This window comes from Sminthopsis crassicaudata, chromosome 2, assembly GCF_048593235.1.
Source record: "Sminthopsis crassicaudata isolate SCR6 chromosome 2, ASM4859323v1, whole genome shotgun sequence".
NCBI classification, from domain to species: domain Eukaryota; kingdom Metazoa; phylum Chordata; class Mammalia; order Dasyuromorphia; family Dasyuridae; genus Sminthopsis; species Sminthopsis crassicaudata.
In genome coordinates, this window is record NC_133618.1 from 37,898,352 (window position 1) to 37,912,144 (window position 13,793).

The window sequence follows — 13,793 nt, forward strand, 5'->3', positions numbered from 1 at the left end:
ATGAGTGAATTTTAGTGCAGGATAACTTGGCAACTTCATTAGTAATCTCATTACTTTTCATTGGGATCCAGACTGCCATGAAGCTAAGTCATTTTGGCTTATTCCTATTCCTTCCAGTGGCTGATAAAAACTGTAATAATAAAGCAATGCCACTAATTTTTTTTTTCCTGAAAAGAAAAATCAAGGAAAAAGGAAAGGATTCATGATAAAAAATAGTTTAGTTCTTTTCGTTGTAACACAGTCCTGGAAACAAAGGGAGTGCCCAGAAGTTGAAGAATGGCTAAAAATGTTATGGTATATGAGTGTAGTGGAGAATTATACCATGAGAAATGATGAAAGGGACAATTTTAGAGAAACCTGAGAAGACTTGTATGAGCTAATGCAGAGTGAAGTGAGCAGAATCAGGACGTTTTTAAAAGACAAATGTTTTACTTTTATTTTCAGCTTCAATTTTCTCTCCTTTCCCTCTTCTCAGACCCATTGAGAAGGCAAGAAATACAGTACCCATTATGCATATGAAATCATACAAAACACACTTCCACATTAAGCTGTGTTGCAAAAAATAAAGCAAAACAAATTATGCTTCTGTCTGCATTTATGGGTCATCAGTTCTCTCTCTGGAGGGGAATAGCACATTTCATTATGAGTGAATTATCCTCAATCATCCTCTTAATCATAGTAGCTAAGTCTTTCAACAGTTGATTGTCCATGGTTAACAATATTCCTATTACAGTAAACATTTATTTTCCTGGTTCTGCTCACTTCACTTTGCACCATTTTGTGTAAATCTTTCTAAGTTTTTCTGAAACTATCCTACTCCTCATTTTTCCTAGTACAATAGTATTCCTTCATACTTATTTACCACAACTTGTTTAGCCATACCCCAGGTGAAGGGCATCCCTTCAATTCCAGTTCTTTGCCATCATAAAAACAGCTGCCACAAATGTTTTTGTACAACTAGGTCCTTTTCCTTTTTCTTTGATCTCTTTGGAATATAGACTTAGTAGTGCTGGGTAAAAGAGTATGCATAGTTTTATAGCTCTTTGGGCATAGTCAGAAGAACAATTTATATAACAACAATTTAGGAAGTTATTTACAATTACATTTTAAAGAAGGCTACCTTAAAACTGGTCAGTGCAGTGACCAACTGGAACTGATGTGGGCTAGAGGTCAGAATGAAACAGATTTTTTTGGCTTGTTTTTTGGGCCTTTTTTTTTTTTTTTTGGGCCCATAGCCAAATTTGAATTTGTTTTTGCTAACTTTTTGAATTGGAAGGGGAATTTAAAGATAGCAAAGAAGGTCATTGGAGCATTTTTATATAAATGCCCAGAAGACAAGGTTAGAAAACACAATCAGGACAAGTTTTGTTTTGTTTTTAATTTAAAGCTTTTTATTTTTCAAAACAGCGGACAACTCTTCAACATTAGCCCTTGCAAAACCCTGTGTTCCAATTTTCCTCCCTTTCCCCCACATTTGCTCTTAGATGGCAAGTAGTCAATATATGTTAAATATGGTAAAGATATGTGTTAAATCCAATATATGTATACATTTTCATACAATTATCATGCCACATAAGAAAAATCAAATCAAATCCCCCTCCCCCCAAAAAAGGAAACAAAATAAAATGCAAGCAAGCAACAAAAAAAAGAATGAAAATGCTATGTTGTGAACCAAACTCAGTTCCCATAGTCTTTTCTCTGGGTATAGATGGCTCTTTTCATTACGGAACAATTGGAACTGGTTTGAATCCTCTCATTGTTGAAGAGAGCCATGTCCATCAGCATTGATCATCATATAATCTTGTTATTGCCGCATATAATGATCTCCTGGTTCTGCTCATTTCACTCAGTATCAGTTCATGTAAGTTTCTCCAGGCCTCTCTGAAATCATCCTGCTGGTCCTTTCTTACAGAACAATAATATTCCATAACATTCAGATACCATAATTCAGCCATTCTCCAATTGATGGGCATCCATTCAGTTTCCAGTTTTGGGCCACTAACAAAAAGAGCTGCCACAAACATTTTTGCACATGTGAGTCTCTTTCCCTCCTTTAAGATCTCTTTGGGATGGATATAAGCCCAGTAGAAACACTGCTGGGTCAAAGGGTATGCAGAGTTTGATAACTTTTTGAGTATAGTTCCAAATTGTTCTCCAGAATGGCTGGATTCGTTCACAACTCCACCAACAATGCCTCAGTGTCCCAGTTTTCCCACATTTCCTACAACATTCATTATCTTTCCCTGTCATTCTAGCCAATCTGAGAAGTGTGTAGTGATATCTCAGAGTTGTCTTAACTTGCATTTCTCTGTTAATAGTGATTTGGAACACTCTTTCATATGACTAGAAATAGTTTCAATTTCTTCATCTGAAAATTGTCCCTTGATCATTTATCAATTAGAGAATGGCTTGAATTCTTATAAATTTGAGTCACCTCTGTATAATTTAGAAACGAGGTCTTTATCAGAACCTTTCAATGTAAAAATATTTTTCCAATTTATTGCTTCCCTTCTAATCTTGTCTGCGTTAGTTTTGTTTGTACAAAACCTTTTTAACTTCATATAATCAAAATTTTCTATTTTGTAGTCATTTCTTCTTTGGTCACAAATTCTTTCATTCTTTATGTCTAGATCATGAACCCTTTTTGACCTTATCTTGGTATACAGTGATAGGTGTGGGTCAATACCTAGTTTCTGAATCAGTACAACTTTGAAACCACTCACTTGAATTTGTCTTTTATTTGGATAAAACAAAACATATGTAACAGTATGTTACACACACGTATGTTTACAGAGTTTTCTTTTTCTGTTCTTTGCTTATGAAAATGTTCATGTTGGTGTTACATTCAGAATAACAAAATAAAAAAAAATTAAAGAAACTCAGAGCCTGTTTTTATTATTGTTTGTTGTCATAAGTTCTGCTCAGCTTCCCTAGGATTTTCCCCCAATGTTTTCCTAATTTCCTTCCTTGCTACTTTGTACCACAGAAGGTGGCCTGGAAGAGATGGTGGAGGAGCTAAACAGTGGGAAGGTGATGTACGCTTTCTGCCGGGTAAAGGACCCAAACTCTGGCCTACCCAAATTTGTCCTTGTCAACTGGGTATGTAGAGCTTTAATTTCCAGTTTCCTTGCAGAATTAACTCCTTTTTTCTTCTGGGACTGGCACATTATAAAAAAGAAAATGGCAGATTCTCAAAAGATACTGTTATGCTTTTTGTATAATCCCTAAATATTGAGAATTTTTAGTTTTAACCCACATGCCACTGATTGGCTGCATTAGCTTGTGACAAATCATTCTTTCTCCTCTCTGCCTGAATTTGATCGGTTGTATGTGAGGTAGAAGGGACATTTGAATCCTGGGCCCTCCGTGAATGTTAATGCATCAGTGAGGTTTGTTGCACTCAGCTGAAAGCTAGTGTAGGGGTAATAGAAGACGACTCTGTCCCTAAGATTCTGTGCTGGAAGCTGCACGTTGCCAGGGCCTCCACCTTAATCTGCTGCAGTCGGGCAGGGAGTTGGTGGCACGATCTAAGGTGGCAGCCTTCAGCAAAGATGGGGTCGTTCTGTTGTTGGGGAGAACTCCCTGATTGCACCTGTCTGATCGCGGTATGAACCACCTCAATTCCTGGAGGCATGGCGCCAGACACCGGGTGCCCATTTGCCAGACGTGTTGGAGTGAATTTGGTCAGATGCCTCTGGATCCCTTAGAACTCTTGGCTTCATTTAAAGGGGTTGGGGGGTGTCCATTGAGTCCAGCCCCTTCCCTGTTCAGATGGAGAGAGAGGGGACTTGCCTGTGCTCCCCAGCTAGGACAGGACTTGGGCCCTTTTCCTCTGTGCTCCAGGCCTCTCGCCATTGATTGATAAGAGCTTTCACAGGGAAGAGTTGAGAGTGTGGTGGCTCATTTGAGAATTGTCCTTTTCTGCTTCTGCTTTGGGACTCCACCCTGGAGTGGGATCACTCTGGAAGCAAGTCAAAGGTCAGGCCCAAAGATGAAACCATCATTCCTTGTGTTGCAGACGGGTGAAGGCGTGAATGATGTGCGGAAGGGGGCCTGCGCCAACCACGTCAGCACAATGGCCAGCTTCCTAAAGGTAAAGGTGGCGCTTAGGAGGCTGCTCTGAAGGCCATCTCCTTCTGCCTGCCAGAACTGACCACACGACTCCTGCCACTGTTTCCCAGCCTCCTGGGGTTCACTGGATGCGAGCCTTTTGGTGGTGGTCACTCAGCTCTAACTCTGGAATGTTTCTTAAACTTCACCATATTTCAAGCCATGCATTAGTATCCACTGTGAGTCAGGCACTGTGCCGAGCCCTGCCCCACTCTCTAAATAGCCCACGTTCTGATGGGGACACGGCAGGCCGACGGCCCTGTACCAGTAAGATCCACATGCAGGGCCGGCTCCGACACCGAGGCGGCTTCAGGAAAGCAGCTTTAGCCCAGAGCAGCCAGGGAAAATGCCTGCGACTGGGTCGGCGGCACGGGTCCTAGAGTTCTGGTGCCAGGAGAAAGGTTATTTGTGTTTTTGCTGACCTGATCTTGGGCCAAGCCTAAATTGTTCTTCTCTTTTGAGGGAACGTCTTCTAATCCATTCTGTTTCTGCTGCCAGAGAAACCTTCTGAAGGCTTAGCTCTGAGCCCTCCCTCCTCCCAAGCCTTTGGTGGCTCCCCATTAGCCAGTGACTAACCTTGCCCTCCTGCTTGTCCAATTGTAACTCTCACCAGCTGTGCTGAGACACTTTGGATGTTAGATTGCAGATAAAAATGCTTGTGAGTTTGTGGCTCTCATTGTACTTAATGCAGAGGAAATGTGGTCTGATGTATAGGGGGCTGGCTTTGGGACCCAGTCCATTCTGGCCTCTACCATGAGCTCACTTTGGGCCCTGGCCTCTGGGTGCTCTGGGGCTGCTCCCTCCAACTAAGGCAGGGATGATTGGGGAGAGAGCCGGTGTCCTCAGGAATTGCCTCTGGTGGCGACACCAGGGCCCATTTTTTAATCTTGCCATATGTAGTTTGGTAAGCAGAGCATCCTCAGCACATGTTTATTTTTACTTGCCTTTTATAAGTGTGTGCTAAAAGTGTGAGGCCTGGAGTTCTCAAAGAACCCAACCAGGACAGTTGCTTTTTCTGGTTGGGGGCTCCCAGCCTTCCTGCTGTACTATTAGCTTAGGCCCACAGCAGGGTGCCATGCCCCAGGACTGCTGCTCGGGCGGCTCGCTGCCCCAGCCATGACGCTGCTCTCTGGGAGCCCCACGCCCTTCCTCTCTTCTGGCTCCTCTGACTCTGTCCCTTCCCTGAAGACTTCTGGGGGCCTCCGTTTATCAGGCTTGCTTTTTTTTCTTCCTGCTGGTTATTAGTTATTAGCTCTTTGGAGTTCAGCCTGCTCCTTTTGGTGTCTTAAGTACCTTCTGTGCACCAAGCATTGTGCCAAGTGTTGGCATACTGAACGAGGCAGAAGACAGCCCCTGCCCTCCAGCAGCTCCCACTCTAATGGGGAAGACAGTGAGGAAAACAAACCCCAGAGAAGCCAACAGGAATGAGAGGGGGGACCCTGTGCTTCAGAGGAGTTGGAGAAGGTGAGATGTTGCTGAAACAGGAAGGAAGGGGAGTGGGGGAGAGTACCAGGTGCCTGGAATTGGCAGATGAGAGTAACAGTGGGCAGGCCCCTGCCTCGAAGCCAGGAAGATCTGGGATCAAGGCCTGTCTCTGGCCTGTGCTCTGGGAGCAACCTGGACCAGGGAGTGTTCCTCACTAGCAGTTCTCTGGACCAGTGAAGTCCCAGGTCCTTCTCCCTCAGTGTCCCCCATTCCTGGTGTCCTCTTCAGGCTCTTGGTGGCCACATTTTGTCATCAGCTCCTGCCAGGCCTTGGTCAGTCTTTTAAGGAATCCACGGGCAAAGTTGGTGAGAAACATTTTCTGCAATGGAGTTTGAGGGTAGGTTGCGCCGCCTCACTCTCTGACCCCTGGTGGTGCTGCTGTGAGAGGGAGAGAACAGTCTTCCTTCTAAATATGTAGGAAACAAAAAGTGGACAAAAGGACTTTTTTTTCCCCCAGGAAGGTGGAAGTAAATAGTTTACTTTTTGCAAATATTTTAATTCTCCAAGGTATCTTTGAAGGTTAATTTCCTTAGATTAGAAGGTCTTCGAGCATGTTGTACCAGCCCTTTACTCTCACCCCTTCTGGGAGCATCGTTTCCTGCAGCCATCCCAGTTCCTTTATTTCACTGTTCTAGAGGCAAGGGAACATGGGGAGTGTTGGCTGTCAGCTGGGTGAGAGACCAGGAAGGTGCCCAGTTGTGTTGGGGAGAGGCAGCCAGAACTAGAGATAAGATAAGGCTCCTGAAAGGGAAAAGAGCAGTTACATGCCAGAGACTTGGCCATTGGACTTGTGGGGGCAGGGTCAGAAAGGAGGCTGAGTTAGCCTGGTTGACTGGTTGGACACTTGTGGACCCTCTTCTTCCTCCCTCACTCTGTGCTTTGTGGTGGAAAATCAGATTCTCCTCTGGAGAGGAGCAGAGCAGCCCTTGCTTGTCGGCTCCGTACATTGTGCGGTGGGGATCAGTGAGTGCCCACTGTCCACTTGGTGGCTGGGCAGCCCTTCCTCCAAGTTGTGCATCTGCCTGTAGGGGGCTCACGTGACCATCAATGCTCGGGCGGAAGAGGACGTGGAGCCGGAGTCCATCATGCAGAAGGTTGCCAAAGCTTCGGGGGCAAACTATAACTTCCACAAAGAGAGTAGCCGCTTCCAAGACTCAGGCCCCCAGGCTCCCGTGGTGAGTTGTTGCTCTAGGCCTGGAATTCTGGATTGTCCTTGCATGAAGTGAAGCAGTGAGGAGGGATACAAATGGCCGGGTGTCCCGGGTCCTGGAGTTTTTTTTCCAGAGGCAACTGGTCTGTATACCTAGCCCCTGTCAGGCAGACCTACATTCAGCACTTCTTAGAGATTGATTTGGTGCTGAACCTCTAATTGTCTGATGAGATCAGGGGTTCTAGGTGTCAGGGACTGGCTCTCGGAACCAGCATGGGACAGTTACCTCTAAATTGACCAAATACTGACCTTGTCAATGGGACATTCTACAGTGGAAGTCAAGTTAGGGTGAGAGGGGCTCCCTGCTCTGGCTCCTGAACCAGGGTCTTTTCTCAAGGGATTGGTGTGGTCTCCAAGCCCCAAAGCAGGGGCTCTTGCTATGTACAGTAGCACTCGATCTAATGCCCGCTGGCAGTAATTGCTTTTCGGGTGTTGGGCAGCTGAACCTTCTGTAGTAGTTTTGAGTGGAGATAAGGATGCCCAGAAGCAGCCCTGGGGCCTCCAGACGCACCTGGCGCTTGCGTCTCTCCTGCATACAGCTGTGCCTTTTTTATGTGGGCACCCTCCGCTGGCGCCTCAGGCGGACAGCTGTGGAACAGCCTCCTACGGGCACGCACGCTGGTGGTCCTTGGGCAGAGCTGAGTCAGTCCAGGGGGTGGTTGGGGTCACAGCGGCCAGGCCGGGAGGCCGACGGTCACCCTGGTGAGTGCAGTAGAGTTGTGTGGGCCCTGGCATCTCTTGCCCAGGGCCTTATTCCTGGCAGGAGCTTGGGGGGCGCCTCTCTGGCAGTGCTTGGCGCTTACAGGGAAGTTTGCGGCAGGGAGGGCGCGCCACGGATTGTCTGCTGGTGGAGCCCACGCCCAGGAGGCCCGGAAGCCGAGGGCACCTTCAGGGCCAGGTCTTCAGCGGAAACTCTCTCCACAGGGCTCTGTGTACCAAAAAACCAACGCCGTGTCTGAGATCAAAAGGGTCGGGAAAGACAGCTTCTGGGCCAAAGCCGAGGTGAGCGCTCGGCGGCGTTTCTGCTCTGGGGCAGCGGGCGGACTGGTTTGTGGGAGAGATTGGCTGATAGGCCCAGGCGGGGGCGGGGGGGGGATGGCGGCCTCCAAGCGCAGGCTGCCCTTTCTGGGGCGAAGAGCGGGGTGGGGGTGCCCGCGGCCCGAAGACTCCCTTGTTCTCGAGCCGGTAAGGGCAGTGGGGAGCAGCGTCCTCATCCCCTCAGAAAGACGAGGAGAACCGGCGGCTGGAGGAGAAGCGCCGGGCCGAGGAGGAGCGCCAGCGGTTGGAGCAGGAGCGCCGGGAGCGGGAGCTGCAGGAGGCGGCCGACCGGGAGCGGCGCTACCAGGAGCACGCCCATGAGATCGAGGCGCAGAGGTGAAGGCCGCGGGCCTCTGAGCCAGCAGCGGCTCTTCTCCCCCCTTCCTCCCCGGGAAAAGTAGAAAAACAGCCCCAGTAACAGAGGCAGAGGCAGGCAGCACGAGGTGCGCCCGCTCGCCAGAGACCGTGTGGTCACTCCTGCCCCCGAGCCTGCTGCTGCCGGGGCTCGGGGGATGGAGGCCGGAGACTCTCCCTCCCTGCCTCCTCTTAGGGGAGACAGCTTCCTCCTTCTGGAGACGGTCCCTTCCTCCAGCCTCCTGTCACAATGGCAGCATTCTGTGGCGGCCACGCCCCCTCGCTTGTCCCCCGGGGCGCCCGCGGGCACCGTGCCGTCCTCTTCCTGCCCCCTGCTTCATCAGCCGCTCCATGGTGGGGAGGGAGGCTCAGGGTGGGCGCCAAGTCAGGTCTGACTCTAATGGTGCTTCTTCCTTTCCCTCAATTCACCCGGTAGGAAGTATGAGCAGGACCAAGAAAAGATTTCAAAGGAGCAACAGGTGAGCATGCGCTTGCCTTTGAGGTCGGACCCTTCCTGCCCCCTTGAGCTAGAAATGGGTGAGGGGCTCAGGTCGGGGGGCTCGAGGAGGCGGGGGGCTCCCGGCTGGGCCCTCAGTCCTGTTCCTGCCTGGTTTCTCACCTGTGAATCTGCGCGCATTTGTGGCCTTGAGGAGACGCCCTTAATCCAGTCCGGTGGCACCACGCCAGGCCCTGGGGAGGGAGGAATGGCGGTCCCTGCTCTGTAGGCACTGAGCTTTTTGGGAGGACCCGGGTACCTTCCTTAGGGGAGAGGTCCCCGGAGAGCCTCGAGAGCTGGGAATGGTGGGGGGGTGGTCTGCCTGGAGCCTCTGACGGGGCAGTGCCCAGACAAGTGTTAGCGCTTCTTCAGTCATGGCTGTACTTCCTCGCTCAGGGAAGAGGTCAAAGGGCCTGAGCTCATTCTCACGGGGCTCCGGGGACCCCTCAGCTTCCCCATTCTGTGGTCCAAGGGGCTGGGGACGGAGCAGCCGTGGCAGCGGTGGCACTTGTGATGCCCGGAGAGACCCCTGGGCGTCAAGCAGGTTTTCAGGCTGAGGCCCAACTTGGTGCTTTCCTGGCTTTGTCTGATGGAAGCCTCTGCACTCCCCGTGTGTTTTTTCCGTGTTAAGTCGGCCCGCCTCCTCGGGGGCATCGTGGGAACGCACTTGGTGAATGAGGGCTGCGTGGACGGGCGCCCGGTGGTGTTTTCACTTAAGTTTCCTCTTCCCCAGGAGGCAGCATCTTATCGACCAACAAACCCACGGGATATTTTTAAGCAGAAGGAGAGGGCGATGTCCACCACCTCCATCATGGGCCCTCAGCCAGGTGAGAGGAGGCCGAGGGCGGTTTGGGTGCGAGTGTGGTCAGGGAAGGTGGTCAGTGGACTGTAGAAACGTCCTGGTGGCTCAGGGAGGAGCCGGGGGAGCTCACGTGGGGCGTCCTCCTCCAGACTCGAGGTAAGAGCAGGCTCACCCCCTGGCACCTTCTACATATTTCTAGTTGTATTAATCCTTGCCCACTTACGTTCTAATCTGAGTGCTGTCTCTGGCTGGACCCACGTCATCTTGAGGCTGTGGGGGGATCTAGTGCCGCCTTTCTGGCCCTAGAGGGGAAGGGGGCCAGCTCAGCAGACAGTCTTTAGGTTTGACAGATATTGGGGCGTCTCCCTTCAGCAAGATCCCCATCACTGAAGGGTTCAAGCAGAGGCTTAATGACTAAATTTTTTAGGAGATATTGCAGAAGGAATTAATGCATTAATGAATTAGGAGGCTGGATCAGAGAACATTCTTGGATCCCTTCTGAGATCTTGCTTTTCTGTGCCAAGAGCAGCTTCAGAGAGACCCTTCTGTCTATCCTAGGGAGCCCATCTTCCTCTCTGCTCCTTGCCCAAGCCCTCAAGCCCTTCATGCCTTTCCAGAAGGGAGGTTAATGGCAGTGTGCTCTGGAGCTGGAGTCCCAAGCCTTTGGACCCCACAGGACTTCAGAATCAGGGCTCCCTCTTGGGTGGTCTCAGGTCTCCCTTTTCCACAAGATAATTCTCTAGGACTATGCAGGGAACTGTCCATCTCTCCCTCCTTTGCTCTCCCCCCAAACCACATCTGCTGGTCTTTTGGGGGCTCTTAGGAGACAGCCGGAGAGGGAGTGAGATCTCATCTGGGAATGGGAGTTTGGCGCTGGGATCCAGGAGAACTGGGCTTTTTTTGAGCCTAGAGTCTGTGTCGATTGATACAGCTATTCATTCAGAAACATTTATTGAGTACCTGCTGAGTACCCTGGTTGAGGGAAATGTGGTTCCTGCCCCTGGAATTTCTGGTCTGGTGGGGGGACATGATACAGATAAGACAGGGAGGGCACACATTGTGTGAGGAGGCCTGAGAGGGAAGTCCACTGCTCCCTGCGCATCGTGGGAATATTCGTGGAGGAGGCTTTCATTTGAACCGAACTTTAAAGGGCTGATGAGAATTCAGCAGGGCTCCAAGATGGGTGCACTGCACCCCAGGAGGCAGAAAGTAGGCCAGTTGTGGGAGCATGGAGAGAGCCAGGGGTCACTGAAGGGCAACTGACTGCCCATCATTGGCAAGGGCCCATTTATCCTGTCTGATTGGCATCGGCAGGGGCCTTGATTTTGTGGGCCGTGCATGGCTACTGCTCTAGAGGATGTATTGCAGGCGTGAACCTTGTTTCCACCAGTGGCCATTTGGATTTTTATAATATCGCTCGTGGGCCACCCACAGTGATCAACATGGACAACTCAAGCCGTGAGAGGTGATTGTACCTCACTCACAATCATCACAATAATACCCTCTCGTTTAGAACTGAGAGCCGGAGCTCTTAATTTGTCTAGGGTCACTCAGTAAAGTTTTGAAGGGAAAACACGAACGCAGGCCTGCCTGTGTCCCACGTCCAGTCCCTGTCCTTTATACTCCACTGCTTCCCAGAAAGAAAATGGTTAGATGAGGCCGCAGGCTATTTGCTCTTCCTTTTGACACTCGCAGGGGGCCTGATATGTCACTGTCTGATTTTCCAGGCAAGATTCGGAGCCCCTTCCTGCAGAGGCAGCACACCCAGCCAGAAGTTTCTGTTAGCAGAGAAGTCACCCCAGTTTCCCCGGGGCCTGCAACAAGTAAGTCTCTGCCTTCTGCGGGGAGGGCATAGGAAGCATCTTGTCTTTGAAGGGGCCTCCAGGCCTTGGAAGGGAGTACAGGAGGAGGAGCGCCCGGCTGAAATCTCACTGGTGACATGCTTTATTCTCAGATTTGCAAGTGCAGCCGGGCCCTGCTGCTGCCCCTCCTCCTCCAGGGCAGGTGGAAGAAGAAAACTTGTATGAGAAGCCCCCGGAGCAAGACAATCTCTATGAGGAGCCCCCACAGGTGGATGCTTTAGCACTTTTCCTCGGGAGTCACTGTCAGAAGTTCTGTTTAGTTGGAGCCCTTGGGCCACACAGACCCTCAGAGCCGGCAGCTGGGCTCTGCTGGTCAGGCGCCAAGGAGCTAAGCAAGACGGGAGGGCAGCGGTAGCGATCCAGAGCTGGCATTTTGGGGGGCCACAGAGGAGGGGGGAGGTGACAGCAGCTCCCCAGCCCAGGGTCTTGTCCTGTTAATCTGAATCTGCTCCCCCTCCTCTTAGCAGTCTTGGGACAGGATTGGGAAAGGTGAGAGGGGCCGGGGAATATGCTGTTGGGAGAGAAACCATCCTGCTCTTTGTGCCTTCCATGGACAGGTAGAGGAGGATGTTGCTTATGAGTATACTGATCACTACAAGCCGGGACCAGAGCTGGGCCAGAAAGGACTCTGTGCCAGGGCCCTGTATGACTACCAGGCTGGTAAGACCCACACACGTGCTGGGGGGTGGGGAGGGAGGCCTGCAGCCCCCAGCAGAGCTCAGGGTGGGGGGGGGAGCATGGATGCCGCCTGCTCAGGGGCAGGTGGTAGCCCAGCTTTGCAGATGAGAAAACGGAGGCCCACAGAGGCAGGCCTCCAGAGCCCTTGTCTTCAATTCCCCTGAAGCAGGATCCCGGGGCTGGTGTAGCACAGGGACAGGATTCTTTCTGTCAAGGAGCAGAACTTTGCTTTTTGTCCCTACCCCCTTCACAGCTTCTCAGTTCTTGATCTTCCATCTTTTGGGGCTCCTTCATGAGCCTCTGAGCTGAGCTTTTCTGGTGCTTGGAGGACAGTCTGCTGCCACCTCTACCCTGGGGCCCTCCCCAGCTTGGTTCCCGGCAGCCTCCCTGCTGGCCCGGCCTTCAGAACCTGGGTGCTCCCCAAACCACCCTGAGGGCGGCCCTGGGGCCGGCTCAGGCTGGACTGCTCAGGGGGTTGACCCTCGGAGTCCCCTCGCTCTGCCATCTCTCAGAGGTTGGGGCTTGGCCACAAATGCAGAGGAGGGGCTGAGTGGGAAGGAAGAGCTGAAGCCCCTCACTGCTCAGGGGTTCCCGAGCCTGGTGCTCACGAGTGCTTTTGTCTGCTGTCTCCCAGCCGACGACACAGAGATCTCCTTTGACCCTGAGAACCTCATCACGGGAATCGAGGTGATCGACGAGGGCTGGTGGCGTGGCTATGGCCCAGACGGCCACTTTGGCATGTTCCCTGCCAACTACGTGGAGCTCATCGAGTGAGGGCCGCCCGTGGCTGTCGTTCTGGACTCTGCAGGCCATCCCTCCACTCCGACGCAGCTCGGGTTGGGTGCTGGGCTGGCACTGCCTCGCAAGAGACCCCTGGGCTCGGGAGATGGGGCCCTGTAAACCCCCCACCTCACCCCCACAAGACTTTTTTCTTTTTGTTGAAGTGGCAAGGTGACCCCGTTCAGTGCCTTTCCAGGCTTTTTGGGGTCCCTTCTGCTGGCCTGTGGTTTGGTCTCCCCAATTACAGCAATAACCTGGTGATTTCACATCCTCAGAGGGAGGCCTGGGCCCGTCTGCTCTGCCAGGGTCCCCTAAACCTCTGTCCCTGTTGATTAGACCAAGCCCTGTTCCCCTTCACAGCCTCCGAGGCCTCCAGGCTTCCCCAGCACCTCCTCAAAGCCGGGAATGGAGTCTGGCCCTGCCTTTGGTTTCCTCTTGCTTTTAAGGGGTGATGGCTGCACCGCTTGTTACTAAAGACCTCTGGGTAGAATGAACTTAGGAAGTGTTTTTATTTTCACATATGACCAAGCTGGCCTGGGTTTCTGTGGCTTGGAGGCAGTTGGGGATTTTGTTCTTGGGTTTTGGTTTTTTTCAATCTGCCGCTATCTCCGTTCTGTTCTTCTGTTCCCTTGGCCCCAGTGTGGGGGGGCCAAGGTTAACAGCCCGCACCCGGGGAGTACATGAATCAGACGTGTGAAAATTTCTACAAACATGACACCCCCTTCAATGTGAAGTTGTCTCTCTGTGTCTTTGATAACAGGGACCTTTTCTCCCAGTATCCCATGGGTCGATCACAGCCTTCTCCCCAGCTCTGCCTGCTTGCTTCCCCCCTCCCCATCCCATCCCACAGCCCCTTCCCCCAACAACCCAGGGCTCTCTGCTGAGGGAAGGGTCCAGGGAGGACCTCTGGCCAGTCACAGGAAACAACTACAGACCCCAGCACATGTTACTGAGAACAGGGCAGGACGGGGGAGAGCC

The 13,793-nt window shown here is 51.4% G+C and overlaps 1 protein-coding gene across 2 annotated transcripts in view; it reads left to right on the forward strand.

Moving 5' to 3' along the window:
• The window catches only part of DBNL (drebrin like), a 26,463-nt gene extending 12,915 nt beyond the window's left edge, over window positions 1–13,548 (forward strand). The window contains exons 3-13 of one of the 2 annotated variants that reach the window (XM_074285842.1): window positions 2,987–3,099; window positions 4,019–4,093; window positions 6,624–6,770; window positions 7,730–7,807; window positions 8,028–8,179; window positions 8,634–8,676; window positions 9,427–9,520; window positions 11,223–11,318; window positions 11,450–11,565; window positions 11,915–12,017; window positions 12,670–13,548. In XM_074285842.1, the coding sequence (XP_074141943.1) occupies window positions 2,987–3,099; window positions 4,019–4,093; window positions 6,624–6,770; window positions 7,730–7,807; window positions 8,028–8,179; window positions 8,634–8,676; window positions 9,427–9,520; window positions 11,223–11,318; window positions 11,450–11,565; window positions 11,915–12,017; window positions 12,670–12,809 (1,157 nt within the window). In that variant the 3' untranslated portion in view covers window positions 12,810–13,548. The remainder of the gene's footprint in view (window positions 1–2,986; window positions 3,100–4,018; window positions 4,094–6,623; window positions 6,771–7,729; window positions 7,808–8,027; window positions 8,180–8,633; window positions 8,677–9,426; window positions 9,521–11,222; window positions 11,319–11,449; window positions 11,566–11,914; window positions 12,018–12,669) is intronic. The other variant, XM_074285843.1, reaches the window with a different exon arrangement.
• The last annotated feature ends 245 nt before the right edge of the window (window positions 13,549–13,793 follow it).